At 38.5% G+C, this 27388-nt stretch overlaps 2 protein-coding genes across 4 annotated transcripts in view; both read right to left on the minus strand.

Annotated features, from left to right (window-relative positions):
• Window positions 1-274: 274 nt before the first annotated feature.
• Window positions 275-27388, minus strand: part of LOC117993757 (spherulin-2A-like) — a 146028-nt gene continuing 118914 nt past the window's right edge. Inside the window, exons 1-2 of one of the 2 annotated variants that reach the window (XM_034981575.2) lie at window positions 1724-1844; window positions 275-1257 (exon numbers count right to left, since the gene is read on the minus strand). In XM_034981575.2, the coding sequence (XP_034837466.1) occupies window positions 357-1241 (885 nt within the window). In that variant the 5' untranslated portion in view covers window positions 1242-1257; window positions 1724-1844 and the 3' untranslated portion in view covers window positions 275-356. Of the gene's footprint in view, window positions 1258-1723; window positions 1845-27388 lie in introns of those variants that run through there. The other variant, XM_069507251.1, reaches the window with a different exon arrangement.
• LOC117993756 (RNA polymerase-associated protein Rtf1-like) lies at window positions 5758-27105 on the minus strand. 2 transcript variants are annotated; one of them, XR_011238176.1, is made up of 20 exons: window positions 26955-27105; window positions 25336-25453; window positions 24151-24348; window positions 22904-22967; window positions 22691-22810; window positions 22257-22447; window positions 21724-21816; window positions 21164-21348; window positions 20375-20486; window positions 19312-19438; window positions 16909-17014; window positions 16360-16491; window positions 15789-15917; window positions 15100-15212; window positions 14163-14331; window positions 12332-12433; window positions 10776-10874; window positions 10331-10454; window positions 9081-9276; window positions 5758-9021 (listed from the first exon to the last, which is right to left on the minus strand). XR_011238176.1 is itself a non-coding variant. In XM_069507143.1 (19 exons), the coding sequence occupies exons 1-19, from the start codon at window positions 27021-27023 to the stop codon at window positions 9170-9172; spliced, it is 2358 nt and encodes a 785-aa protein (XP_069363244.1). In that variant the 5' UTR covers window positions 27024-27105; the 3' UTR covers window positions 5758-9169. The 2 variants fall into 2 exon arrangements, 1 of the variants encoding a protein (XP_069363244.1); XM_069507143.1 differs by having other exon boundaries at window positions 5758-9276.

Genomic DNA, 27388 nt, shown 5'->3' on the forward strand with positions numbered 1-27388 from the left:
GAGGAAACCGGCATGCCTGAGAGTTCTCCATAATGTTCTCAAAGGTGTGTGAAGTCTACCAATCCGCACATGGCCAGCGTGGTAGACTATAGCCAAAACCTTTCTCTCTGAGAGGAGACCCGTGCTCTGTAGTGAGCCGGTGATGGGTTGACCATGATGATGATGATGACCTATTACAGTTCACAAGAGACAGACAGATGGATCGACGGTCGGACGGATGGACAGCGAAGGTTTGTGTAGCAGGGTACGGAACCCTAGAAATGAAACAAACATAGACATAAAAATAATTTATTCAAGCATAGTTAAATCTATTAAAAACACAGTTTAGATAACTTATCTATTCACAGTAGGTATAATTAATGCATAGTCGCGGGGGCAGTGTATAGGACGTCACCAGTTGTGACGTCAGTGACGCGCACTGCCGCGTCTCTAAGGTGAACCACTTCGATGACTTCCGAGGATTCCACCTGCTTCTTCATCCCACCAGCCTCTTGCACCGTGTTGACGTCCATCGCCCAGAAACGGTGACCCTTGTACTCCTTGTCGTAGTTCATAGCCACGGCTCCAACTAGACTGGTTTCGAAGTCTACCCGAATTGTCATGATTTCTTTAGTGGCCAGGAATTCGACTTGGGCGTTCTGCTTCGGTTTTAAAGTAACTTGGAATTCGGATGCTACGTTAATTGGCATAGTTTTAACGGTATCTTCTCCAAATTTGGCTGTGAATCCGAAATACATTGAATCTTCTGGCTTTTTCATGGCGAGATGATAGTGGATGTCTTCGATTTCTAATTCAGGTTTTTTGTCCCATTTTGATGTAACTGTAGTCTCTAGTAAATGGTTGATCTTCTCGTTGTAGGTCTTCGGTTCGGAATCTTCGTTGACCAAGTTTTTAATGTCAGTTAAAACTGGTTTGGTTTCTACTGACAAAATTGTAGCTTTTTTGGGGAAAAATACCCTTTTCACGGGCTCCCAGTTCAGGGATTTGTATAGGCCTCCCCAAGGGGTAGGGTTTCTAAGGTACACGCTATCTGGGGCTAAACCAAAGTAGGTGGAAATGGATTTCTTCAAGTTTTCCTCTGTCAAGTCGAAGGTTTTCCTTTCTATATCGTTGATGAGGTCGACGTAGCTTCCAGATATACGGACATCTCGCTCTTTCTCGTTTGCGGCTGATATGTCTATCTCTATCTTCGCGTAGATGATAGGAAGAATGAACAGGATAGGCAGAAGCTTGGAAACCATCTTGAATGAATGCAACCTGGAAATAGAAAGATAGGGTTAGTAAGATGGCATGGTAAATCTAGAAAAGTTGATTGAATGACTGACTAACTGATCTATCAACGCACAGCTCAAACTACTGGACGGATCGGGCTGAAAGGCATGCATATAACTTTGTATTATGACGTAAACATCCGCTAAGAAAGGGTTTTTAAAAATGCAACCCCCAAGGGAGTAAAATAGGGGTTTGAAATTTGTGTAGTCCAGTCCATGTGGACAAAGTCGCAGGTGTAAGCTAGTAGGACATAAGTTTTCATTAAACCCTGATCAGGAATAGAACCCGCGATCCTATCGTCAGAATTAACACAAATAAAATAAAATACAATACCTACAGTAGGTACCTATATAAAATACAGAAAAATAAAATACAAGAAAATATAGAAAATACAGTATATATAGGTACCTAAATTTAAAAGTATGTACCTATATGAAAACATAACACTTACCTAGAAATAAGTAGATAGGCACGTTCTAGATACAATTTGACTAATGATATCTAATTGTTTAAAGTCTAGTTTATATACAGATTTTGACCAGAAGTACTGTCGATGACAAAAGTGATAGTGCAAATGTAAAAAAATACTTAAATGTTTTTGTAGACGTAATTTAGCTTTTTTTTTTAAATTTATTTATTCATAATAATTTTACAAAGTTTCCTACATATCTATCTCGCCAAACTGGTGGGCCAGTTTGTTGGCGAGGTGGCGCTCTGATATATGCTGCTATTATTTGTGTTACTGTTATTTGCGTTACTGTTATTTGTGGAGCTGTTATTTGTGTTACATACATAGGTAGGTAAATAACTTTTGGAACTAAATTATTATAAGTACTAGGCGAGCCTTGATAGCCAAGTGGTTAAAACGTCTACCTCATATTCAAGAGGTTCACGGTTCAATTCCAGGCATGCACCTCTAACTTTTTGATATGCCTGTATGCTTTAAGCTATGACTTAATTTAATGGTGAAGAAAAAAAATATGAGGAAACCTGCATGCCTAACATTTTCTCCGTAACGTTTTCAAAAGTGTGTGAAGTCTGCCAATCCTGGTCAGTGTCGTGGACTACGGCTCAACCCCTTCGCAGTTTGACCCGTGCTCAATAGTGGGCTGGCGATGGGTTGATCCGCTAAGAAAAGATTTTTGAAAATTTAACTAAGGGGTAAAATGGTAGTTTGAAATTTGTATAGTCCACGTGGACGAAGTCGTGGGAACAAGCTAGTTCATTAAATATACCACTTTTCGATATAACTGTACCATCTATTGCAGAGCATGTGTATGCAAAAATTTTGCAAGCTTTTAAAACATAAGTCTTAGATAGAGAGAGCCCGCGAGGGCCAGACCTCTGTTATTTTATAAAAGCTGAAAGTTTCTCTGCGTATTGTCCACAAAACAGGGAGGAACAATCAGCGACTATGAAGTTTGGGTCATTGTAGCTAACAGGTAAGTGATAACATATAAAAAAACCTGAAAGTGCGAGTCAGACTCGCGCACCGAAGGTTCCGTACTACAGTCATATTTTTTCGACATTTATCACGATAAATCAAAAACTATAATGCATAAAAATAAATAAAAATCTGTTTTAGAATGTTAAAGGTGAAGCCCTTTCATATGATACCCCACTTGGTATAGTTATCTTACTTTGAAAATTGAAAATTATTTATTAATGAACACATTTTAATTTTTTTTTGTGATGTAACCACAATAATTCACGGTTTTCAGATTTTTCCCCTAACGTCTGCTATAAGACCTACTTACCTAACCTACCAAATTTCATGATTCTAGGTCAACGGGAAGTACCCTATAGGTTTTTTGACAGACACGACAGACAGACAGACAGATAAAGAAGTGATCTTATAAGGGTTGCGCTTTTCCTTTTGAGGTACGGAACCCTAAAAATTACACTATACTTTTACTTAAGATTTTTTACACCTTTGTTACCTGTTACTTATCTCCCAAAGCCACCATGATAGAAACTCCATAGTCACTGCAGAGCGTTCCTCTTTGTTGGCAGAGAAACTTTCAGCTTTTATAAAATAACGAAGGTCCGGCGCTCCCGGGCTCTCAGTCCACCATAGCTTGCAAATTGCAATGCAAAGCATCGGCCTAGAAAACAATATTCTAATACATCAGCAGATTGTACACTATACAAGACTTTGGCTGCGTAATTGCCTGTTTTAGCAATGCGATTTTTATACATGCGAAAGTGTGTTTGTTTGTCCTTCAGTCACGCCGCAACTGAGCAATGGATAGATGTGATTTTTTGCATGGATACACATATAATTAAAGACGGAGAGTGGCATAGGCTACTCATCAACCCATCGCCGGCCTACTATAGACCACAGATCTTTTCTCAGATTGAGAAGGGTTTAGGCCTTGGTTCACCACACTGGCCAAGTTCACAGTGGTGGATTGGCAGACTTAACATACCTTTGAGACCAGGCATGCAGGTTTCTTCCCGATATTTTCTTTCGCCTTTTAAGGATGTGATATTTAATTGCAACTCCGAAAAGTTAGAGGTGCGTGCCCGCTATTCAACTTTGGGACTTGACTAGGAGGCCGCGTCTCAGCCACTAGGCATCACCGACTTCTAGGTAGCAACTTCTATCGATTAATTACAGACAGACGATTTTTAGGGTTCCGTACCTCAAATGGAAACAAAAGGAACCCTTATAGGATCACTTGGTGTCTGTCTGTCTATCGAGTCAGTCAAGAAACCTACATGGTACTTCCCGTTGACCTATAGAATCATGAAATTTGGCAGGTTAGGTAGGTCTTATAGCAGACGTAAAGAAAAAAAAAGTGAAAACCGTGAATTATTGTGGTTACATCACAAAAAAATAAATAATTTTCAATTTACAAAGTAAGATAACTATACCAAGTGGGGTATCATAATATGAAAGAGCTTCACCTTTACATTCTAAAACAGATTATTATTTATTTTTATGCATTATAGTTTTTGATTTATGGTGCTAAATGTCGAAAAAATACGGAAGTCTTCCAATCGGAGGTCGGGGGTTCGATCCCGGGCACGCACCTCTAACTTTTCGAAGTTATGTGCGTATTTTAAGTAATTAAAATATCACTTGCTTTAACGGTGAAGGAAAACATCGTAAGGAAACCTGCATGCCTGAGAGTTCTCCTTCTCCATAATGTTCTCAAAGGTGTGTGAAGTCTGCCAATCCGCACTTGGCCAGCGTGGTAAACTATAGGTATGGCCAAAATCCTTCTCACTCTGAGAGGAGACCTGTGCTCTGTAGTGAGCCGGTGATGGGTTGATCATGATGAGGTATAACTACCACAAATAAACATACCTACATACTGCTTACGTAGTCTCATATTATGGACTAGATACGAAAGTGTGTCACTCTGTACGTATCGCCTACGTAGGTACCTACTTACCAAACTGCTGAATAAACTTGATGTAGGTACACCTGCGATGGACAAGCTGAAGAAAATATGGAAGAACAGGAACATTACAAAAGCTACGAAGATCCGGCTCGTTCAAACACTTGTTTTCCCCATATTTTTATACGCTGCGGAGACGTGGGCTTTGCGACTGGTCGAGAAGAAGAAGATTGATGCTCTGGAGATGTGGTGCTGGAGGCGCATGCTAGGAGTCTCATGGACCGAATTTCGTACCAACATCTCTAAACTCCAAGAACTCGGCATTAAAAAACGTCTTTCGTCGATAGTAGAGTCGCATATTAAAATTCTTCGGACACGTCTCCCGGCGTGAGAGTGACTCCATCGAGCGTCTTGTCGTGCAGGGCAAGGTGGAGGGCACCAGAGGACGAGGAAGGTCACCCATGCGATGGACCGACCAAATTAAGTCTGCTGTGGGCGGTCCTTTGCACGAGTGTACCAGGCTGTCGGCCAGCAGGGAGAAATGGCGAATGCTCGTGAGGCATATAACATCTGCCCTCAAAGAAGTTGCTTCGTGATGACCACGACCGCTTTGCCAAGAGTGATACGACAAAGAAGAAGATACCTATAGAACCCGACAGGTCGGGATGGCAATCGGGGTGTGAGGCGGGGGAACGCGCTGTATGTCACCCGCGCTCCGGGTCGTCGCAAGCGCTGTGCGGGGCGGCCCTCCCCGAATGCCATCTCGACCTATAAGTATACCTATGCGCGAATTATTAATCATCATCATTATCAGCCAATAGACGTCCACAGCTGGACATAGGTATCTTGTAGGGACTTCCACACGCCACGGTCTTGTGCCGCCGCCATCCAGCGGCTCGCTTCGACTCATTCTGTCCACCTAGTGGGGGGTCCGCCAATGCTGCGTTTTTCAGTGCGAGGTCGCCACCTACTTTTTATAAAATTTAAGTTTCTGGAAGTATAATGCGTCAATTTTTTTTTTCGCGTCAAATTTAACTCCTCACGCGCCATTTCGGTTGATGGTGACGATGATGATCATTGTACACTATAGTGATATAGTCATGTATATTAAAAAGGGGTATGTATGTAAAAGAAAAAATTATATTGCTTTACAAATTTATTTTAAGCAATTTGGACCTTATCGATTAAGTAATAAGGTATAGCACAATAATTTGTTCGTCATTATTGGAAAAATAAATAAAACGTACTTATCCTATTTCATATTTATGCTAATTATTATAAATTATAATTAATTATTAATAAGCTGCTAGCATACATAGCAGCATGCATCAAAAAGAAAAACAGGTCAAGTGCGAGTCTGACTCACACACAAAGGGTTCCGTACTAGAAATAACTTTTGTGTATTTTTTGATTTGCATGGCGGCCATTTTGAAATGACGCTTGCTGCTAGATATGATATCAGCTTAAACAAAATGGCCGACTGATTTTATTTATATAAGACTATAGCTTATATCCGTGACTTCATTCGCGTGGACTAAACAAATTTCAAACCCCTATTTTACCCCCCTAGGGGTTGAATTTCAAGAATCCTTTCTTAGTGGATGTAGACTACGTCATAATAGCTATCTGTATGCCAAATTTCAGCCCGATCCGTCCAGTAGTTTGAGCTCGATAGATCAGTCAGTCAGTCACCTATTATATATTTAAATTCCTAATTCTGTAACGGATGACACTTCCTGCTAGATATGATATCAGCTTAGACAAAAATGGCTGACACTGATTTTACTTAAATACAAGATGAGTGATTTTTTTCTTACACTTTTTAAATCAGTTTATACAAAACTACAGTACGCGGCCGAAAGTAATATATGTACGTTTAGAAGGAGATAACAAATTTGTAGAGCACTGTCTCTGTCGTTGGGACCGAGAAAACGTCATATAGTTATGAGTGACAGAGACAACACTCTACAAAGCCGAAATGTCATTCTAAAGGCTGATGTACATTACTTTCGGCCGCGTACTGCATGAAGTTAAGATGCATAAAAAAACTTATTTCATACTCTATTATTAATTCTTAGAGTCGACGCATACTGACGGAGTCAAGTAGAGCTGAGTCAAACGATCGATTTATCAATGTCACTGTCCTATATTTTCTAAAAAGAGGTAAACTGCCAAAAAACCTGGAATTTTTAAAAAACGGACATTTGTAAACCAGAATGCTTTGCAGTACCAAACATTTACAGTAGCCGGCAGAAAATATTGTGCATCGACCTTTGGAAAGGGATTTCGGCTTCGTAGAGCGTTGTCTCTGTCACTCATACCATGTGACGTTTTGTCGGTCTCAACGACAGAGACAAAGCTCTAGGAAACCGCTATCTCTTTCCAAAGGTCGATGTACAATATTTCCGATTTAAATCCGGGCCCGACAAGTGGGAACGGGGTAAAACGGATAGACGATTTTTTCCATATTTTACGCTTCTAAATTCATTTAGATGTTATCAGATTTGTAAATATAATTATTATTTATCTAAAATATTACTAATTGTAATCATTATTATTATATTGTAATATTGTTATATAATCTATATAACATTTTAAGTGTAAACGAGGCTAAACAACAAAGTAAAGGTGGATACAGACTCAAATGTAGTGACGAAAAAATGAAAAAATTAGGTTTATAATAGTATGGGTTAAAGTACAGTAGCCGGCAAGAAATATTCTACATGGACCTTTAGAATGAGATTTCGGCTTTGTCGGTCTCAACGATAGAGACAACGCTCTACGAAACCGTTGTCTCTTTCCAAAGGTCGCTATAGATATTATAGATAGAATTGGGTATTTGACTACATCAAAAATAAATTATTTCTCAGTGATTATTAAATAGAGGGTCTTCCAAAATACGTGAAATCCACGTCCTTTGTTGGTTTTAAGTGTAATAAATAACCATTTAAAATTATCGATTAAACTAAAAAAAGGCACGTCAAATGATTGTGACGTCACACACCGGTATTTCATAGAATCTCGCATACTAAGCGCGCGTTTTGACGTTTGATAAAAAGTTACTGATTTGACTAGTTGTCAAATATCGTATTATAGGATAAGGCTGACTTATACAGAAATGTAAAAGCCTGTATATATAAAAGATTTACAAAACCAGATGCGTCAAAAAAGTCAAGTCTATCTCCACCTTAACAATAAAACAACACATATTATACAAAAAAAAATTGTATCAATAGTTTGTCAAAATAATAATAATTATTATTATGAAAAAATAATTAATCAAAATACTAATAAAATTCTACGACTACAATATACAAGTGTTAGTAAAAGACACTATACCAACGACTTTGAGGGTGAGATCTATAGAGCGCACTCTGACTTAGCTTAGACTTTAGACAGAGTTAAAAAGAGACAGAGCTATATCTCTCACATAAATCTGTCTCGTTTTAACTCAATCTTATCCAAGTGCGCTCTATAGATCTCAGCCTGATTCAACTTTTAACCAACTTCCAAAAAGGAGGAAGTTCAAGCAAACTCCGTTTGTATGGGGCGTGAAAGGCACTTCCCTTAACTGTTTTCTCTACATAGTATAAAATAAAGTCGCTTCCCGCGTCTGTATGTATGTATGTATGTATTCAAACGCGTAGATCTTTTAAACTACGCAACGGATTTTAATGCGGTTTTTACCAATAGATAGAGTGATTCAAGAGGAAGGTTTATAGCTATAGTTTAATTCTCAAATAATTAGAGATCCCTAGAGAAATTGAAGTAATGTGAATTAGGTCGGAGAAAAATCGTCTCATTTGAGAGTTTCCGAGGCAATGACACCTCAATGACACCACATTAGTTGCACCCATGCGAAGCCGGGGCGGGTCGCTAGTTGCATATAAATTATAATGCATACATTTTGAGATCTCACTCGCCATTTTAGCTATGTGTCAACTGTCATGTCAAAAAAGCAATTTTAGTCCTTAAAAGATGAACCCTTTGAACCATACTTTTGACGTGACAGTTGACAGTTAAAATGGCGAACGAGATCTCAAAATGTATGTATTAAACAGCGATCACGCACTCATCCGATCCGAGTCCGTGAAAATACGTTCCTTTTTGTTTACGAACTATTTGTATGGTAGCTTATGTATGTATGCAAAGTAATGTACTTCGACCTTTAGAAGGAGATAGCAGATTTGTAGAGCACTGTCTCGGTTGTTGAGACCTATAAAACGTCATATAGACATGAGTGACAGAGATAACGCTCTACAATGCCGAAATGTCATTCTAAAGGCCGGTGTACACTGTACATTACTTTCCGCCGCGTACTGTAGATATTTTTTATATCCGTATTTTCACGGATTCGGATCGGATGAGTGCGCGATCGCAGTAAGGGTGTTACAGATATTCGCATCCGCATCCGCAGATGTCAAAATCCAATATTTTGACATCCGCGGATGCGGATGCGGTCATCCGCAACAATCCTGGTATGCACTATAGACATGTCGCTGCTACCTCTGTCTCTCACTAACACTCGTATGCATCCGTCTCTGTCGCACTCATATGAATCCTTTGCGTTTCTTGTACTCTTCCAAGTTGAGGCACCGCTTGGGTCCGGTTTCTTTGACTTTCGTTGTGTTCTGTTTTGGTTGATTTGATACTGCTTCTGTAAATGAAGTAAAAATATTAATCACACTAGTCATCATCATCATGATCAACCCATCACCGGCTCACTACAGAGCACGGGTCTCCTCTCAGAGTGAGAAGGGACCTGGCCATAGTCTATCACGCTGGCTAAGTGCGGATTGGTAGATTTCACACACATTTGAGAACATTATGGAGAACTCTCAGGCATGCAGGTTTCTTCACGATGTTTTCCTTCACCGTTAAAGCAAGTGATATTTAAGTAATTAAAACGCACATAACTCCGAAAATTTAGAGGTGCGTGCCCGGGATCGAACCCCCGACCCCGACCTCCGATTAGAAGGCGGACGTCCTAACCACTAGGCTATCACAGCTTGCTGTCACACTAGTATATTTATTTTATTTTATTTTTATTCAGATACTTATATTTTTATTCTGATACGAAGTTCGCTGGGGCACTTCGTACCGCCTAACAGTCGATTCTTTTTTAGGTTTTTTTTTAAATTTTTCTTTCTGTAAGAATATTATGGAAAAAAAACCGGCCAAGTGCTAGTCAGGCTCGCGCAATGAGGGTTCCGTACTACAGTCGTATTTTTTCGACATTTTGCACGATAATTCAAAAACTATGATCGATAAAAGTAAATAAAAATCTGTTTTAGAATGTACAGGTGAAGACCTTTCATATGATACCCCACTTGATATAGCCACGCACTTCGAAAGTTGAAAATACTAATTATTAGTTCATGACCACAATTTAATTTTTTTTGTGTGATCTAACCCTAAATTCGCGGTTTTCAGATTTTTCCCCAAATGTCAGCTATAAGATCTACCTACCTGCAAAATTTCATGATTCTAGGTCAACGGAAAGTACCCTGTAGGTTTCTTGACTGACAGACAGACAACAAAGTGATCCTGTAAGGGTTTCGTTTTTCCTTTTAAGGTACGGAACCATCAAAAATAACGAACTTGGTTCAGCTGTTCTCAAGATTTGCAATCAGCAACACATTCATCGATTCATTTTCCCTTCTCATACTGAGAGGAGACCCGTGCTCGGTAGTGAGCCGGCGATTACTTACTTGATATCGGTAAATCAATGTCGATACTTATGTCGAAGTCGTGTAAAGAATATAAACTACTGCTGTCAGTTGCGAGGTTTTTTCTCTCTTTCTGTTTTTCCGTCTCGCTCGGATTTTCTTGTTGCTGAAATGAAAACAATAGTTTAAAAAAAAGTCGGCGTATGTAAAAAGAATACCCAAGTTTGTTGTGGGCTCTTCTCAGACCTGGGCGCGTTTGGAACCCACGTAGCTTCAGTTTTAAGTTCGTAATTAATTACCCTTCTGTTACGGAAGCCTAATAAGTTATTTCATCATCTTGTAGGGACTTCCCCACGCCACGATCTTGCGCCGCCTGAATCTAGCGGCTCCCTGCGACTCGTCTGATGTCGTCCGTCCACCTAGTGGGGGGAGGGGGGTGGGGGGGGTCTTCCAACGCTATAAGTTATTTAGTAAAACAAATACTCACGGCCAGTCTCTCTTTCTCCTGCTGTTCTTTTGTCACCTTCTCTTCCTCTTCTCTTATCTTTATCTCTTCCGCGGCGGCTTCTTCATTTTTCAATAGCTCCTGTAAAAAACGAATTTTTATTATCACTACCTATTATAAATGCGAAAGTGTTTGTTTGTTGGTTTGTCCTTCAATCACGTCGCAACGGAGCAACGGTTGGACGTGATTTTTGCATGGGTATAGTTTAGGACCTGGAGAGTGACATAGGCTACTTTTTATCCCGGAAAATCAAGGAGTTCCCACGGGATTTTTGAAACCTAAATCCACGCGTACAAAGTCGCGCGCATCAGCTAGTTTTTTAGTATTTTAAAGAAATTAAATCGTTTGTCTTTAAGCGGTCTACCAATCCGCACATGGCCAGCGTGGTAGACTATGGCCAAAACCCTTCTCACTCTGAGAGGAGACCCGTGCTCTGTAGTGAATCGGCGATGGGTTGATCCTGCAAATCGTTTGTCTATTCTTTTCTCAGTACATTGGTAAGAAAAAGGTGTGCAGAATCAATGCGAGCCTCAGAGCCTCAATAGCTCAACAGGTAAAGGAGTGGACTGAAAACCGAAAGGTCGACGGTTCAAACCCCGCCCGTTGCACTATTGTCGTACCTACTCCTAGCACAAGCTTGACGCTTAGTTGGAGAGGCAAGGGGTATATTAGTCATTTAACATGGCAGTACTATTATATATTCTGTGACATGGCTAATATTGTTTAAAAAAAAAAGGTGTTTTCCGCTTAATTCTACTGTACTGATCATTACGCTACGACACACGAAATGCAATAGTTTGTCTGCACCTTAATATCATTATATGTAAAGTACCTACTTATTTACCTATTTTTTAATAAATAACTATCTACTTTTTTTAAATTGCTTATCTATTATATAATAATTGTTAAAAAGTTATTAGTGTAAAAGTTCTAAACCTATTTCTTAGTCATATCTTCTAAAACTCAAGTTCTAAGAAGGAGTTGTTATTTTGTTTTACATGATTATACTTACTTAATTAATTAGTATTTACAATTAAATTAAAGTTACAGTATTTATTGACTTAATAAACTTTTTTTAAATACATAATTTTTTTAAACATTTTATCCTAGCAGGTAATTAATTTACTTTGATATAAAAAATATTCCTCTCCAACTAAGCGTTAGTTGGAGAGGAAAGGGGAATATTAGTCATTTAACATGGCTAATGGCCCCGATTCTCTAGTCTCTGTCTAAACTAAATTTAGAGTATCTGCATCCTTTTCTTTTTACTAATGCTAAAAAAGGAACGGAACATGACTTTCACATTTAAAGACTCTAAATTTTAGTGCACAATACAAATTTAAACAGTAGGTTCGCGAGTGCGTGCTAAAATCACGGGTTTTGCGATCTAAAAATTAAATTTAAAACTGTCAAACTGTGTCTGTCCTTTTCATATTACATTAGTAAGAAGAGCACGCGAATACTCTAAAATTAGGTTGTGCTCAGAATTAGCCCCAATGTTAAGATTAAAAAAAATAAAAATGCATATATAGCTTTACCTGCGTCCTGGTCGCGCCTGTGTGCGACTTGAAGTTCATGACGGGCTTCGTGTGTCGCCGCGTGAACGGATCGTCGGTTTTCTTGCCTTTGTTCGCTTTGAACTGAAACAATGAGTGAAAACTGAAACATTGAGTGCGATCAATAAATAAAAATAATTTCGATTCAAAATGAATGCCCTATATAATTACATGATAAAATCTATTATAAAATAATGTAACACGTAGTTTGCATGTAATTGTATAATAATTATATATTTAGCATGTATGTATTGTTAATGTACCTAACTTTGCAATGCCCTAACGGGGCTTCATGTAACCATGAAAGCAAATGAATAAATAAATCATAAATCATAAATCAAACAATTAAAAGCTTAAATCAGAAGAGCAGGTATAATATAACTAATTATATCCCTTATTTTGTAAATAAGACTTTTTTTTATTTTTATTAGCGCGACTAGTTCTTTAAATTTTTATGTATAGTTTAGTCGTTTGTTTGTATTTTTATATTATTATATATATGTATGTATTGTATACGTGTGTTTATGTTGTGTCGCCCTAGTTGTTTGTAGTAAGCTGTGGATAGTGTAGTGGATTACATATTTATCAATTTTGTTAGATTTAAGTCGTACCTAGTTTTAACTTTTAATATGCAATTGTTTACTGTCCCAAATAAATAAATAAAAAATAATTTAACCGTAGATAGAGTAATAAAGGTAGATTGAAGTACTGTGTAACCGCATATGAGATAGCGATAGCACGACGTAACGATGAATAACACGACAATTATTACCATTGGTTAGTAGTCAATATTTGTATTAACCGATCAACAATAGTTGTATTAAACGGTATTTATGTGAAAACAAGTAAATAACTCATGAGAAATACAATTACGCCACGAATTCTCAAAGTTTGTTTCGCAACTAAAGTTGCATGCCTTGTATGTAAGTTGTATGTATTCTTGAAAAAAACCAGTTACACGATAAGGGACAAAAAATAGGTTAGCTGCGTCTCTGTTTATCATAATATTAGTAACTTTATCTTTGCTCTCTTTTTAGTGTGAATGAGAAAGCAAACGTTCCTGTATCTACCTTTATTACTCTATCTATAAATTTAACTAAATTTTGGATAAGTTACAATAATGTCCTCTCATATAGAGCTTGATATAAATCACAACGCGTAGATCAATCAAGAGTTTCAATCTATTAAATAACTTAACTGTATTATTTATTTTACTAGGGCACAATTGGTATTGCAACCACTCAATCAAAATCGCGACCTAAACACAAGCATTTAATAGTCGTGAATAACATGAAACAGATTTTTATTTATTTTTATGCATCATAGTTTTTGATTTATAGCCTCAATAGGTCAACCGGTAAAGGAGTGGCCTGAAAACCGAAATGTCGACGGTTCAAACCCCGCCCGTTGCACTATTGTCGTACCTACTCCTAGCACAAGCCTGACGCTTAGTTCGAGAGGAAAGGGGAATATTAGTCATTTTAACATGGCTAATATTCTTAAAAAAAAAAAAAAAAATTATCGTGAAAAATGTCGAAAAAATACGACTGTAGTACGGAACCCTCGGTGCGCGAGCTTGACTCGCACTTGGCCGATTTTTATTTGCATTATGACAATTTGTTACCAAGATTTTATGGTTTGGATTTTAAGATAATATGAGTTTAGAAGGTAGTGCATGAAATCCTAAATATTTAGATATTAACATGAGTGAGTTTATAAAACGAGCCGCAGGCGAGTCAATAAATTTCATTCATTTTTATGGACTATGCCAAAACCAAAAAATATATATATTTAGTATGTAAATAATGCTTGCCTCTTCCATAATAGCTCTTTCGGCGGTTTCCACGTTCAGCTTCCTATTCCTATTGTTGATGTATGAGATGCTCTGTATAGAGGATGTTCTGGTTTTGTCCAGAGCGCTCGCTCTCTCTTCTAACTCTTGTAGTTTGCCGTTCAAGTCTGCTACTAACTCTTCGTCACCTCTGAAATAAAATATACAGGGTGCTATTAGAAAGTTAGTAAAAACGAAGACAGGTATAAGTCCCGCAAATTGCTATTGCGCTGGAACCATGTCTCATTAACATCGAAATGACGTCACCCGAAATAAAAATGTACCATCAGCTCGAAACTTCAGTCTAGTGCTGACGTCACTAAAATGCCGGCCACGCGTATTAGCAATTTGCGGGAGTTATACTGATGTTCACTTAGATACCACAAAAAAGCGTTTTTTTTATAAAAATCGTGTATCTTTTAAAAGTTTGCAATGTATTGCGAATAAAATATTTCAACGAGGTCAACGAATGTTACGTAAATAAGTGCCGCGGGGTCAATGCAGCGTCGTAGGCGGGATATCAACCCCACGATTTGCACGTTACACATTGCGGGATTGAAAAATATTAAAAACAACCAAAAATCAGAAAAACAGTCGAAAATTTAAAGCGTTCGCACGGGATTTTTAAAAACTAAATCCACGCGGAAATAGTCTCGGGCATCAGCTATTAAATTATAATCTATATATATAAAAGGAAAACATGACTGACTGACTGATCTATCAACGCACAGCTCAAACTACTGGACGGATCGGGCTGAAATTTGGCATGCAGATAGCTTTTATGACGTAGGCATCCGCTAAGAAAGGATTTTTAAAAATTCAACCCCTAAGGGGGTGAAATAGGGGTTTGAAATTTGTGTAGTCAAGCGGACGAAGTCGCGAGCATAAGCTAGTAAAAGATATTTAGATGTAAACTCACCTTAATTGTGCTACGTCTCTTTCTTTCATTAGTTGCGTCTTTTTCATTGCGTAGTTAGTGGGGTGAGGTCTAAATCTTTCTTTTTCCGCTACCATTTTTTCTATGTCTTCTTCCTAAGAAAAAATATTTTGATAAATTCATATTTATGGCCTTTTGATAAAAAGTTACAGATTTGACTAGTTGACAAATACCGAATTGAATATTTTTAAATATATAAAAGGAAAAGGTGACTGACTGACTGACTGACTGATCTATCAACGCACAGCTCAAACTACTGGACGTATCGGGCTGAAGTTTAACATGTAGATAGCTATTATGACGTAGGCATCCGCTAAGAAAGGAATTTTGAAAATTCAACCCCTAAGGGGGTGAAATAGGGGTTCGAAATTTGTGTAGTCCACGCGGACGAAGTCGCGGGCATAAGCTAGTTTAAATATATAAAAGGAAAAGGTGACTGACTGACTGACTGACTGATCTATCAACGCACAGCTCAAGCTACTGGACGGATTGGGCTGAAGTTTAACATGTAGATAGCTATTATGACGTAGGCATCCGCTAAGAAAGGAATTTTGAAAATTCAACCCCTAAGGGGGTGAAATAGGGGTTTGAAATTTGTGTAGTCCACGCGGACGAAGTCGCGAAGCTAGTAAAAAATAATTTATATTTTATTTACTAACAGACTGACTCACCTTAAATTCATACATAAGTGCGTCCTTAACTTCTGTGATCTTATTTCTAACAAAGTCCATGGTGGGTGGTTTCTTGTTCGCCTCTTTGATGGCGCGATGCCATTTTTGAAACTCGTTGTCTGTGAATTCCTAAAAAACAACATAATTCTTTTTATTTCTCACAAATTCTCTTCTCTTCTTCTCTTTTTTTGGCTTTATCCAAGTGGATTTCAGTTTTTTTAAATTTCGTGGGAATTCTTCAATTTTACGGGATAAAAAGTAGACAAAGTCGCGGGCATCAACTAGTTTAAATAAAAACTGAATAAGTCTTTTTTTTTATTTTTATTCAGGTACAAGTTAACCCTTGACTGCAATCTCACCTGATGGTAAGTGACGATGCAGTCTAAGGTGGGAGCGGGTTAACCTGGAAGGAGTATGGCAGTTTTTACTAAACCCATACACCTTTGGTTTCTACACGGCATCGTACCGGAACGCTAAATCGCTTGGTGGCACGGCTTTGCCGGTAGGGTGGTAACTAGCCACGGCCGAGGCCTCCCACCAGACAAAATCCCACAGTCTGTTTGTTAGTTACCTGATTGCTGACGAACTCAAGTCGGAAAACTCTGTCTTGTGTGCCGTGTCGTAACTTGAAGCCTTTGTTTGTCCGTGTGTTGCCCAGGTTGTACACTTTCGCCGTTTCGTATACGTCTATTATTTCTGCTACCTGTGAAATAAATAATTATTTAAGGCGAAATGCGTCCCAAAAGCGGTATTGAGACACATTTCGGATGTTCACAGAATCAAGTTTTGGCCTCAAAAACTACAAATGTGTGTATTTATTTTTTAACATTATCTAAATATATAAAAGGAAAAGGTGACTGACTGACTGATCTATCAACGCAGAGCTCAAACTACTGGACGGATCGGGGTGAAATTTGGCTAGCTTATGCTCGCGACTTCTTCCGCGTGGACTACACAAATTTCAAACCCCTATTTCACCCCCTTAGGGGTTGAATTTTCAAAAATCCTTTCTTAGCGGATGCCTACGTCGTAATAGCTATCTGCATGCCAAATTTCAGCCTGATCCGTTTAGTAGTTTGAACTGTGCGTAGTTATTTGTGTAGTCTATAAAAGAGCTCACCCTATAGACTGGGTTGCCGTTATTGTTGCCGATGCCGATTCTGACGTAGCATCCTTGCACCACGCGAGAGAAGAACGGCAAATGGACTAGTCTTTCTAATTTGAACCTGAAATACAACAAAAATATACAAATTATGTATACCCATACTAATATTATAAATTAATGGAGTGAGGGAACTCTGTTTGATTCTGAATCAACGATATATCAAATATTAGGCTATGGTGAGCGGCGATTATTCCTGAGGCGGAAGGTTGCAAGCTTTTTTAATAGAGATAGCGAGCAAACGAGGCGGGTCACCTGATGTTAAGTGATTACCGCCGCCCATGAACATTTGCATCACCAGAGGAACCGCTGATGCCAATAAGCTTATTACGGTTTCTAGTTAGCCTATTGTGTAGATCACCAATTTTCTTGTAACTAAGAATATTTTGTCTTACAAAACATATCTTATCTAAATATATAAAAGGAAAAGGTGACTGACTGACTGACTGATCTATCAACGCACAGCTCAAACTACTGGACGGATCGGGCTGAAATTTTGCATGCAGATAGCTATTATGACGTAGGCATCCGCTAAGAAAGGATTTTTGAAAATTCGACCCCTAAGGGGGTAAAATAGGGGTTTAAAATTTGTGTAGTCCACGCGGACGAAGTCGCGAGCATAAGCTAGTTATAAATATATTGAGAGGCTACTGTAAGGATATCTATTTCCTTAAATTTCTCTCGAAGGGAATCGCGTGGTCTGAAGTTATAAATTGCGCGTATTGCCCTGTTTTGGGCTATGGAATCGCATCGTATATGGAATGGCTCTAATTTTTTACAAAAAAAAGTGAATTTCAGATTTTTTACTTAGCAACACCGCAATTAAGGGGCCAGCGTGACACTTCACAAGATGGCGGCGCTAGTTTTCCGACACAGATATGTCCAGATATGCAACTAGCGTGGTCCCCTCAGTCCCTCTCACAGAGGTACTTAATTGTGAAATGTTATTCCGTCTATTGTACGTTCGCTTCGGCTATTGTAGCCTAGTATACTGCAACCCACCATTTATTTTTATTTTATTTATTTTATATCTAATTAGAACGGCAGTGCCACTTACACTAACTAGATGATTAATAATAAATTTAAATACAAATAAAGGTACAAGAAAAAAGACATAAAATACAAAACGATAAAAGATCAAAGAATTTTGAATATGTACGCTGAGAACATTGAATGACATATTCATGCAATGCTCTCAGCGTACTTCAGTAACTCCCGAACCAGTATTATAGACCCATCATTAAATGGGTCCCATTGAGCATTATTGTCCAAAAGCGCGTTGAATGATGCTAATGAACGGGGTATAGGTGACATAGATCTAGCAACAGTGCGATGATGTGGGACCACGAAAAGTTTATTTTTTCGTGGACCATTGCACAAAAAACAACAAAACGAATCAATAGGCTAGTTGACACTTTTTTTAAGTAGGTCTTAAATGGTTAATATTTGTCCTATTAGATCAAAAAAATTAACACTATATTTTTTTGCGCCCTAAAAACCGTAACACTTTAATTTAAAAATATATTTTTCTTAGACAGGTGAAAACACTGTCGGCCATGTTTGGCCGATAGATTATCTGTGCTCTGACGTCATGCATTTGTAAACAACAGCATAACCTACCAAAGTTTAATAAACATGACTTCTATACTAGTTTACATGAAAAATATAGTAATTATCGTTATTGTATCTATCATCCGAGAATGTAAAAAAAGTAGATAATTTAAAGTCCTGACCAACTTTTACGGACTTTAAATTTTATATATATGGATACTACGTTAGTCCACGCGTGACATAGGGATGACAGCGTTTTCTGCGTTTCAAATAAAAATAAAAATTGTATTTTTTTAAATTGGATTTATATATCCATCCTGCGTTTTTAATAATTGTTATTGATATATTTCGTTGTCTTAAGCAAAATACTATAATAAATAATCATTTATTGGACGAAATTAGATATGAGTCAAGTAGCCTATTGTAGCCTAGTATACTGCAACCCACCATTGCACAATAACTTCAACAACAAAAAACAACAAAACGAACCAATTATTTATTTACAATACTTGAGTCAACATAACCTCACTTCACGTTTTTTGCCAAAATCTCAGGTACAAATACATTTTGGCAAACAAAAAAAAGTGGCCACGGTGATAAGGACAAAACATAATCATTTTGTCTCGTTCTAATAAGAGCCTAAATGCATTTAGCTATCTCGCTCTAACAGTAAGTGTCACAATAGGGCTACTTCTAATAGTCCTTGTTCTGAGGCAACACCGCATATAAGGGGACAGCGTGACATTTCACAAGATGGCGGCGCTAGTTCCGATTTTGGCCACGCGCCAAAAGATCCTTGTCGCACTGTACCTGCTAAGTCTAAGTTTGTTGATCTGATCCCGAGTGTCCGCGTATTTGATCTCCACTTCTTCCCTTTCCCGCTTCTTCTCTTCTTCCTCTACGTCCGAAGAGGACGAACTTGACGAGCTTCTGCGACCTGAATTTTTTATTTATTTATTATCAAATCAAAATCTATATATATAAAAGGAGAAGGTGACTGACTGACTGACTGATCTATCAACGCACAGCTCAAACTACTGGACGGATCGGGCTGAAATTTGGCATGCAGATAGCTATTATGACGTAGGCATCCGCTAAGAAAGGGTTTTTGAAAATTCAACTCCTAAGGGGGTTAAATAGGGGTTTGAAGTTTTGTAGTCCACGCGGACGAAGTCGCGAGCATAAGCTAGTACAATATAAAAAGCTTAGTCTAAAAACACCGAAAAACCCACAGAGGTTTGTCCTCAGTGCCTAGCTGCAACGATTATAATAGGTATTAACTAATTACGTAAAGAAATAATACAGTTGTGAGAAAAAGAAGCTAAGTACTGCTACAATAGTTATAGATCGCGAAGAGTAAGTATGTAACATATAATCGTGACATGTAACATATAATCCATTCTAATTATAAATGCGAAAGTGTGTCTGTCTGTCTGTCTGCTAGCTTTTCACGGCCCATCTGTTCAACCGATTTGATACAAATATAGCTTACATCCTGAGGAAGGACATAGGCTAAATCTGACCCCTGAAAAATCAAAGAGTTCCCACGGGATTTTTAAAAACCTAAATCCACGCGGGCGAAGTCGCGGGCATCAGCTAGTTAGAAATTATAGAACTAGAGTGAGGGAACTCTCGGTTTGATCCTGAATCGACGATATGACAAATGTTAGGCTATGGGTGAAGTGAAATCAAAGAAAAATGGGCTATTCATAGGCTACCTAAATGGCAGGCGTCAAATGTAGGAACATTTGACGCTTGCCAGTGAGGTCGAAGCCTCGACGTTTTGTTACAAGTTCCCTAACTCTCGTGAACTGTGCCAGCGTGGCGGACTATGGCCTAACCATTCTCATAGATAGTACGCAATATGGTTTACCTTGAGATTTGTTGTCCTCAGATTCTGAGCCGGAGTCGTCAGAGTAAATATCTGACGCCTTTAACTTGACACTCTGTTTGCTTGTACCACCTATTATTTCTTCCTCTGCATCCTGGAAACAAATTTTTATACCGATACAAGTTAGGCCTTGACTGCAATCTCACCTGGTGGTAAGTGATGATGCAGTCTAAGCTGGAAGCGGGCTAACCTAGAAGGAGTATGCAGTTTTTATTAAAACCCTTATCAGTTTCTGCATCGTACCGGAAAGCTAAATCGCGTGGTGGCACGGCTTTGTCGGTAGGGTGGTTAACTAGCCACGGCCGAAGCCTCCCACCAGACCAGACCAGAAATTTAGAAATTATAAAATTCGAAACCCCTGCCGGGAATCGAACTTGGGACCTCCAGCTAATAAGACCACGGGGCTTACCACTGCGCCAGGGAAATATTTGTACATTACTGTCCTGGTTGCCGGCCGAGCAATATTTGAATGACGAGCCGAAGCCGAGGACTTTCCAAATGAATTTATTAAACTAAACGAGGTCGCTACATTTTATACTATAGTTCCCAATCTAGCCAGACTTTGCCTATTTTCTCGTTATTTCCCGATTTTCCCCAAATTCATTTCTAATTTATTTTCTACATCATCAACCTATGTTCCGAATTTTAGCTCGATACGACAAAAAGTTCGTCGCCAACTTTAAACTATGGTCCTTCGAACCGGATTTTTAACGAAACTATTTAATCTTTAAACTGGGATTTTATTGATGTAAGAAAGAGAGTAAAACTCACGTCATCCTCTTCTTTCCTCTCCTGTTCTTGAGCTCGTTTCTTCTGTTTAGTTTCAACTCTGGTCGCGCGCGCGTCTCTCTGCGCGCGCAACAACGCCATCGCGTTTACTCGTCGGTCGTCAACGTTGCGTTTTCGTTCCGTTTTCGCTCCGAATAAGGGAGAGGCGGAACGTTCCGCGTCACGCTCTTTGAAAGGAAAGGAACTTTATCAAAATTGGTCCGTCACACTGGATTTCTGTAATGACTTTTATGAATGGCTTTAGTTAAATTTTAAATTTGTTCTATCACTATTTACTACATTTTTTACTTCCGGGCACCTCTGACTTTTCAGACTTGAATGCGTTATAAGCTTTTAAGCTATTAAATATTACTTGCTACAAATATCGGTGAAGGAAAACATCGTGAAGAAATCGGCATGTCTGAGAGTTCTCCATTAATGTTCTCAAAGGTGTGTGAAGTCTGCCAATTCACACTTGGCTAGTCTGACAGGCTGTACTTATGCCCTACTTATTCTGATAGGAGATCCATGCTCAGTAGTGGGCCGGTTACTTATATTCTTACCAGCATCCTTAGAGTCATCCTCGATTTCTCCCGGACTCTGTGGCGGTTTCTCCTTTTCATTTTCTGGTTCTTTCTGTATGTCGACTTCGGACTCTGTAAGAAAATAAACTTTCTAAAGGTGGATTTAGACCAAGCAACAGCTCCTAATAGATACTGGACTATTAGTATTTCGTGCGACAGAGATAACGCTGTACGAAGCCGAAATTAGCCGACTGTCTCTTTCTAAAGGTCAATGTTCTTTACTTTTGTCCGCGTACTATACTTTCTGCTTGTGCACTTTGTACTTGGCGCAAACTAGATGGCACCACTCGTATCCTGTATCTCGCTATGATAACGCCCTCAGGAAGATATTACCTTAATCTCATCAAGCCCTAAGGCTTACCCTGTGACAGAGCTTCTGGGCACACCCAAACCATCCGAGTGATGCTGTAATGCCCAATAGGGTATATGCAGAATGCAAAAGAGAGATCCAAGCAGAGTTATGCAGTACGTTACTTAGAGTAGGTATGTTAGTATGTTGAGTAAACACTGACCTTTTCTCTCCTTCTCCGCCTCTCGCTCGCGAGCGGCCTGCGCTTGTCTCGCTTGCTCCTGCTTCGCTCGCTGCTCGCGCAACGCTCGCCGTCGCTTGCGAGCAGAACGCCGTCGAGCGACTTCCCCGGGCGAGGCTCCGCGCTCGGCCGCTGAGCGCTTAGCTAAGCGGAGTTTTCGCTCAATTTCCCATCTATAATAATATTACTGTTTTATGCAACTGAAAGACATTTTTATAGAGATGGTCCGAAATTCGGCTGTATTTGCCAAACATATCTATAAAAAGTGAGTGACTGACTGACTATTAACGTACAGCAGCTCAAACCACTTGACGGATCGGGCTGAAATTTGGCATGCAGACGTAGACATCTGCTAAGAAAGGATTTTTGAAAATTCAACCCCTACATTACTTTTGGCCGCATACTGTATTACTTACCTAGTCTTCATCAAGTCTCTCCTCTCAATCCGTTTGAATATCTCCTGTTCTCTCTCCTTCTCTGACATGGCGGCGAGACGCGCTCTGTCGTCTTCATCGCCCATGAGATTCTCGTCATACCTAAAAAACCAGCCAAGTGTAGCCAACCAGTAAGTCTAAGCTAAGTCAGAGTGCGCTCTATAGATCTCACCCTTAGTTCTTAATACAACTTACCCATCATCAAACTCTTCCTCTGAATCTATGGAGTCATTGTCTGATGAATGAGACGACACCTCACCTGAAAATAATTGATTCCACTTTGTATTTATAGTTCTTGCATTTCACGAAGGCCACTGACTCATGCTTGTTTTATTTTATTTTATTCGTTTATTAGTAATCAACAGCGATACAGACAATATAATTTTACATAATATCAGACTGAAAATAAGGCCAAATAGGATTACAATTTTGTTTAACAGATTACTTAAATAGTTATCTATACTATTATATAAAGAGGTAATGTCGTTAAGTTTGTTTACTGAACCGATTTTAAAAATTCTTTCACCAGTAGAAAGCTACATTATTCCTGAGTGACATAGGCTATACGGGATCTTTAAAAACCTCTTACGCGGGCGAAGCCGCGGGGATCAGCTAGTTAATTATAAATTTATAACAGTACGTTTGAAGAGACCAAATAATTTAAGCAAGCTTTACAATATAATAATATGAAAGAAATGTCAATTAACTAGTAAAAATACCTAGTAGGTGATTCACAACATATGCATGTGTGTGTATGTGTGAGTGTGTGTGTAACTGTGTGTGGGTGTGTATTTGTGTGTGTGGGTGTGTATTTGTGTGTGTGGGAGAGAGATAATGCGTGTGAGAGTATGCGTGAGTGTGTTTAAGTCGTACCGGTATACGTAAGGTACACTAAATGTGTGCGTTTGACAGCGCTTAAATCAGAAATGAGGAGATCTGTAGGAGAACGAGAGTAACTGTAGATTTTATTTGCTGGCAGCCTTTGTTCCACAACTACGCTCCCATGTCAATGTCATCCAAGTGCCAAAAGAGCCTTGTCGTACTGTATAAGTCCCGCAAATTGCTATTGCGCTGGAACCATGTCTCATTAACATCGAAATGACGTCATTTTGACGTCAGCCGAAATAAAAATATAGCATCAGCTTAAACTTCAGTCTAGTACTGAATGACGTCACTAAAATGACGCGCATTAGCAATTTGCGGGACTTATACACAGCCATACGAAACGCAACGCGTGGCTTCACTCTTACCTTTTTTTTTTAATTTTTCATGTACAAAATTAAGTTACATTGGAAATTGTTATCTCTAAACAGAGATTTCTTCCAGCTTCCTATTCAAGGTTGGGAGTAAGGCGTATCAAGAAGTAGAATAGGTCTTACGGTACTAGAGAATAACTATAAAATGAAAACAAGAATCCTTAGCCTTATCTATTATCCTTATACCTTCTTCTGGTTCACTGTAAACTTCTTTCTTCTTTGCAGACTCCACACTCTCAGTACTTTGTCTGACTTCCGGTTTCTTCTTATCATCAGAGTGGTCGGAGGAACTCTTTCTACTAGTCTTTGCTGGCTCTTTCTTCTTTGAGGTGTCACTTCGAGCTTCACTGTTTGATTCTGAGCCTGATGATGAAGATGATTTGTCTATAACAAATGAATGAATGAATGAATATACAGTGTAAACTCTATATTGCGAACTTCTATTTGACGAAAAACTTCTTAAGGCGAAATGCATCCCAAAAGCGGTGTTGAGACACATTTTGGATGTTCAAAGAATCATGTTTTAGGCTCAAAAACTACAAATTTGTTTATCACTTTTTTAATATTATAAAAATTAAAGATATACTTTTGTGAATTACGAGAGCCAAAACACGTTTGGCACAATTTGGCTCGATACAAATAAATCGTGAAGTTTCCCCAAAATACGCATTTTTTACACGACCATTAGGAGAAAAACCAGTTTTATTAGATTAATAAAAAACCAGTTTCAATAAAATTTCGTATTTACGTTCAACGTTTAATACACTAAGGGATTATGGTATTATAGAACATAGAATTTAAAATATAAATATTTATATATTGCGTGCAACAAAGCGCTCGGGCGGCCCAGACTACCGCTCCCATACCCCGTAAGTCGCCCGCAACGCGTCTTAGGGTGAAATCTATAGAGCCCACTCTGACTTTGCTTAGACTTAAGCTAGAGTTAAAACGAGATAGATGTATATCTCACACATAAATATGTCTCATTTTAACTCAAACTTAACTCTTTATAACACACTAAAATACCTGGTCCCTACAATTTCGCTATATACAATAGAGTGGAACACTGTCATCATCATCAATCAATAGACGTCCATTGCTGGACATAGGTCTCTTGTAGGGACTTCCACACGCCACGGTCTTGGGCCGCCTGGATCCAGCGGCTCCTTGCCACTCGTCTGATGTCGTCCGTCCACCTAATGGGGTGGTCTTCCAACGCTGCGTCTTCCGGTGCGAGATCGCCATTCCAGCACCTTGGGACCCCAAAGTCTATCGGTTGTACGAACTATGTGTCCCTCCCATTGCCACTTCAGCTTTGCAACCCGTTGAGCTATGTTGGTTACTCTAGTTCTAGTTGTACACTGTACTTACTATTTTTCTTATCGTCTTCGTCCCAGTCTGATTCACTGCCTGATGATTTAGGTTTTGGTTTTGAGTGTGGTGGGGAGCTTTCTGGTTTCTTCTTCTTCTTTGCCAGGTTTAGGAATTGCTAGAAGGCAATTAGATGAATTAAATATGGACCGAAATTCAAACTTAATCTATACTTACTAATATTATAAAGAAAAAAAAAAGTTTTTTGTAAAGTTTGTAAGTTTGTTTGTAGGGGCTAATCTCTGGAAATGCTGAACCAATTTTTTAAATTGTTTCGCCAGTAGAAAGCTACATTATTCCTGAGTGACATTGGCTATAATTTATTTTCAAAAATATTAGAGATCCCTACAAAAATTGTAATAAACTACCTGTGCGAAGCCGAGGCGGGTCGCTATATATTATCAGATTCTAGCTCAGTACTATACTACTAGTAGTAAGATGCAAGGAAAATTTATCTACCCAAGTTGAAAAGTTCCCTTGGATTTTTAAAAACCGGCTAAGTGCGAGTCAGACTCACCCACCGAGGGTTCCGTACTCAGGTTTATTTTTGTCATTTTCTAGATTTAGGGGACATGATATGAAGCTACAATATTAAACGCCATCATCAAATCCATTAAAACACTTTCTGACCAACAGAGCTGTTCACAAATGGAATAAATTGCCTAATGTGATGTGGTTATGTCAAGTTCTGTTAACCAGTTCAAGAATAGATTGGATAAACATTTGGAAAACTCGAAGCACTTCTGATATAGACGCATCAGCGAAAGCTGTTTAGTCTATGTATATCCTCTACCCTAAGGTTGCCTGGAAGAGATCGCTATTTTAGCGATAAGGCTGCCTATTGTACATGCTATCTTTGTTATATGTCTATTGTTCTTGTTTTGGTGTACAATAAATCATATTTTACTTACTTACTTACTTTACTATTAAAAAAATAAAATAATAAAATAATAATTTTACACGATTTATGTGAGAAACATCTGTCTTGTTTCAACTCTGTCTTAAGTCTAAGCAAAGACAGAGTGCACTCTACAGATTTCACCCTAACTCTACCGTGAGTAAAGAAATATGGTAATAATACATTATTTACATAAAATATCTTTGAAAAGTTACTAAAATTCTAGGTCTCTGGGTAAAAGTTTTATTTTAAAAACTATGTTCCTTTCAGTTTGGAAACATTATGTAAGGTTTTTGAACGAATGCAGCTGTTCGGTAGTAGACAGTACTTGCATATAAAGTAGGTATGACTTTAGACTCATTTATTTTTAGTTTAAACTACACGTTTACAAGTACATAACGTATTATGGATAAGAAATGTCGGCCAACGAAAGGTTAAAAACATTCCTTTTTCTTTCGTTTCCATGAGTCATGCGTATTTTGTAAAGAGGAGCCTAAACACCAATCAAAAACATTGAATTTAAAGTCGTAGCAAACGAATTTACAAAGCGCAAATTAGTGTTTTTTCTAAAAAGATGTATTCAGAAATGCGCATTAGACATAATTAGACCCTCCAGACATTGATCTTGGCCTGAATACGCCAATAAACAGCAAAGGAATGTCGACAGTTCTCGAGACGAAACTAACCTAGTGTCACTTAAAGTGCTTATAATTTAACTTACTGAGTCCAAATCTGAACATTCGCTGCTAGAATCTGAATCTATCAATGGCTTATTTTTCCTTTTAGCCATTTTGATGCACTTAAAACTACGAAATACGTTACGAGTTTTTCTTTCGTTAAAAATTTGTCTGTCAACCTCTACCTCCTTTACACAAGCAACCAATAATGTTGCCAGCATACGACCACAAGTAAATATGTTTTATGTTTTGTTTTTTTTTTAATTTATTTTACAGCCCTAGATATCAGTCCTTTAAGGCCTAGTAAATATGTTCCTTGGACTGGACTAACCACCGTACTCAGAGTCGCTAATCGTTACTTAAGATTGAGTTAAAACGAGACAGATTTATGTGAGAGATATAGCTCTGTCTCGTTTTAACTAAATTTAAGTAACGATTAAGCGACTCTGAGTACGGCGGTAAGGGAGTACCACACAAC

This window comes from Maniola hyperantus, chromosome 25 (assembly GCF_902806685.2).
Source record: "Maniola hyperantus chromosome 25, iAphHyp1.2, whole genome shotgun sequence".
NCBI classification, from domain to species: domain Eukaryota; kingdom Metazoa; phylum Arthropoda; class Insecta; order Lepidoptera; family Nymphalidae; genus Maniola; species Maniola hyperantus.

Coding starts and splice junctions, on each gene's coding strand:
- LOC117993756 (XM_069507143.1), bottom strand. CDS start 27,023: ATGGCTAAAAGGAAAAATAAGCCATTGATAGATTCAGATTCTAGCAGC. Junction 22,448..22,690: donor AGAGACTTGATGAAGACTAG/GTAAGTAATACA, acceptor ATATTATTATAG/ATGGGAAATTGAGCGAAAAC. Junction 10,875..12,331: donor CAGGCGCGACCAGGACGCAG/GTAAAGCTATAT, acceptor CGTTTTTTACAG/GAGCTATTGAAAAATGAAGA.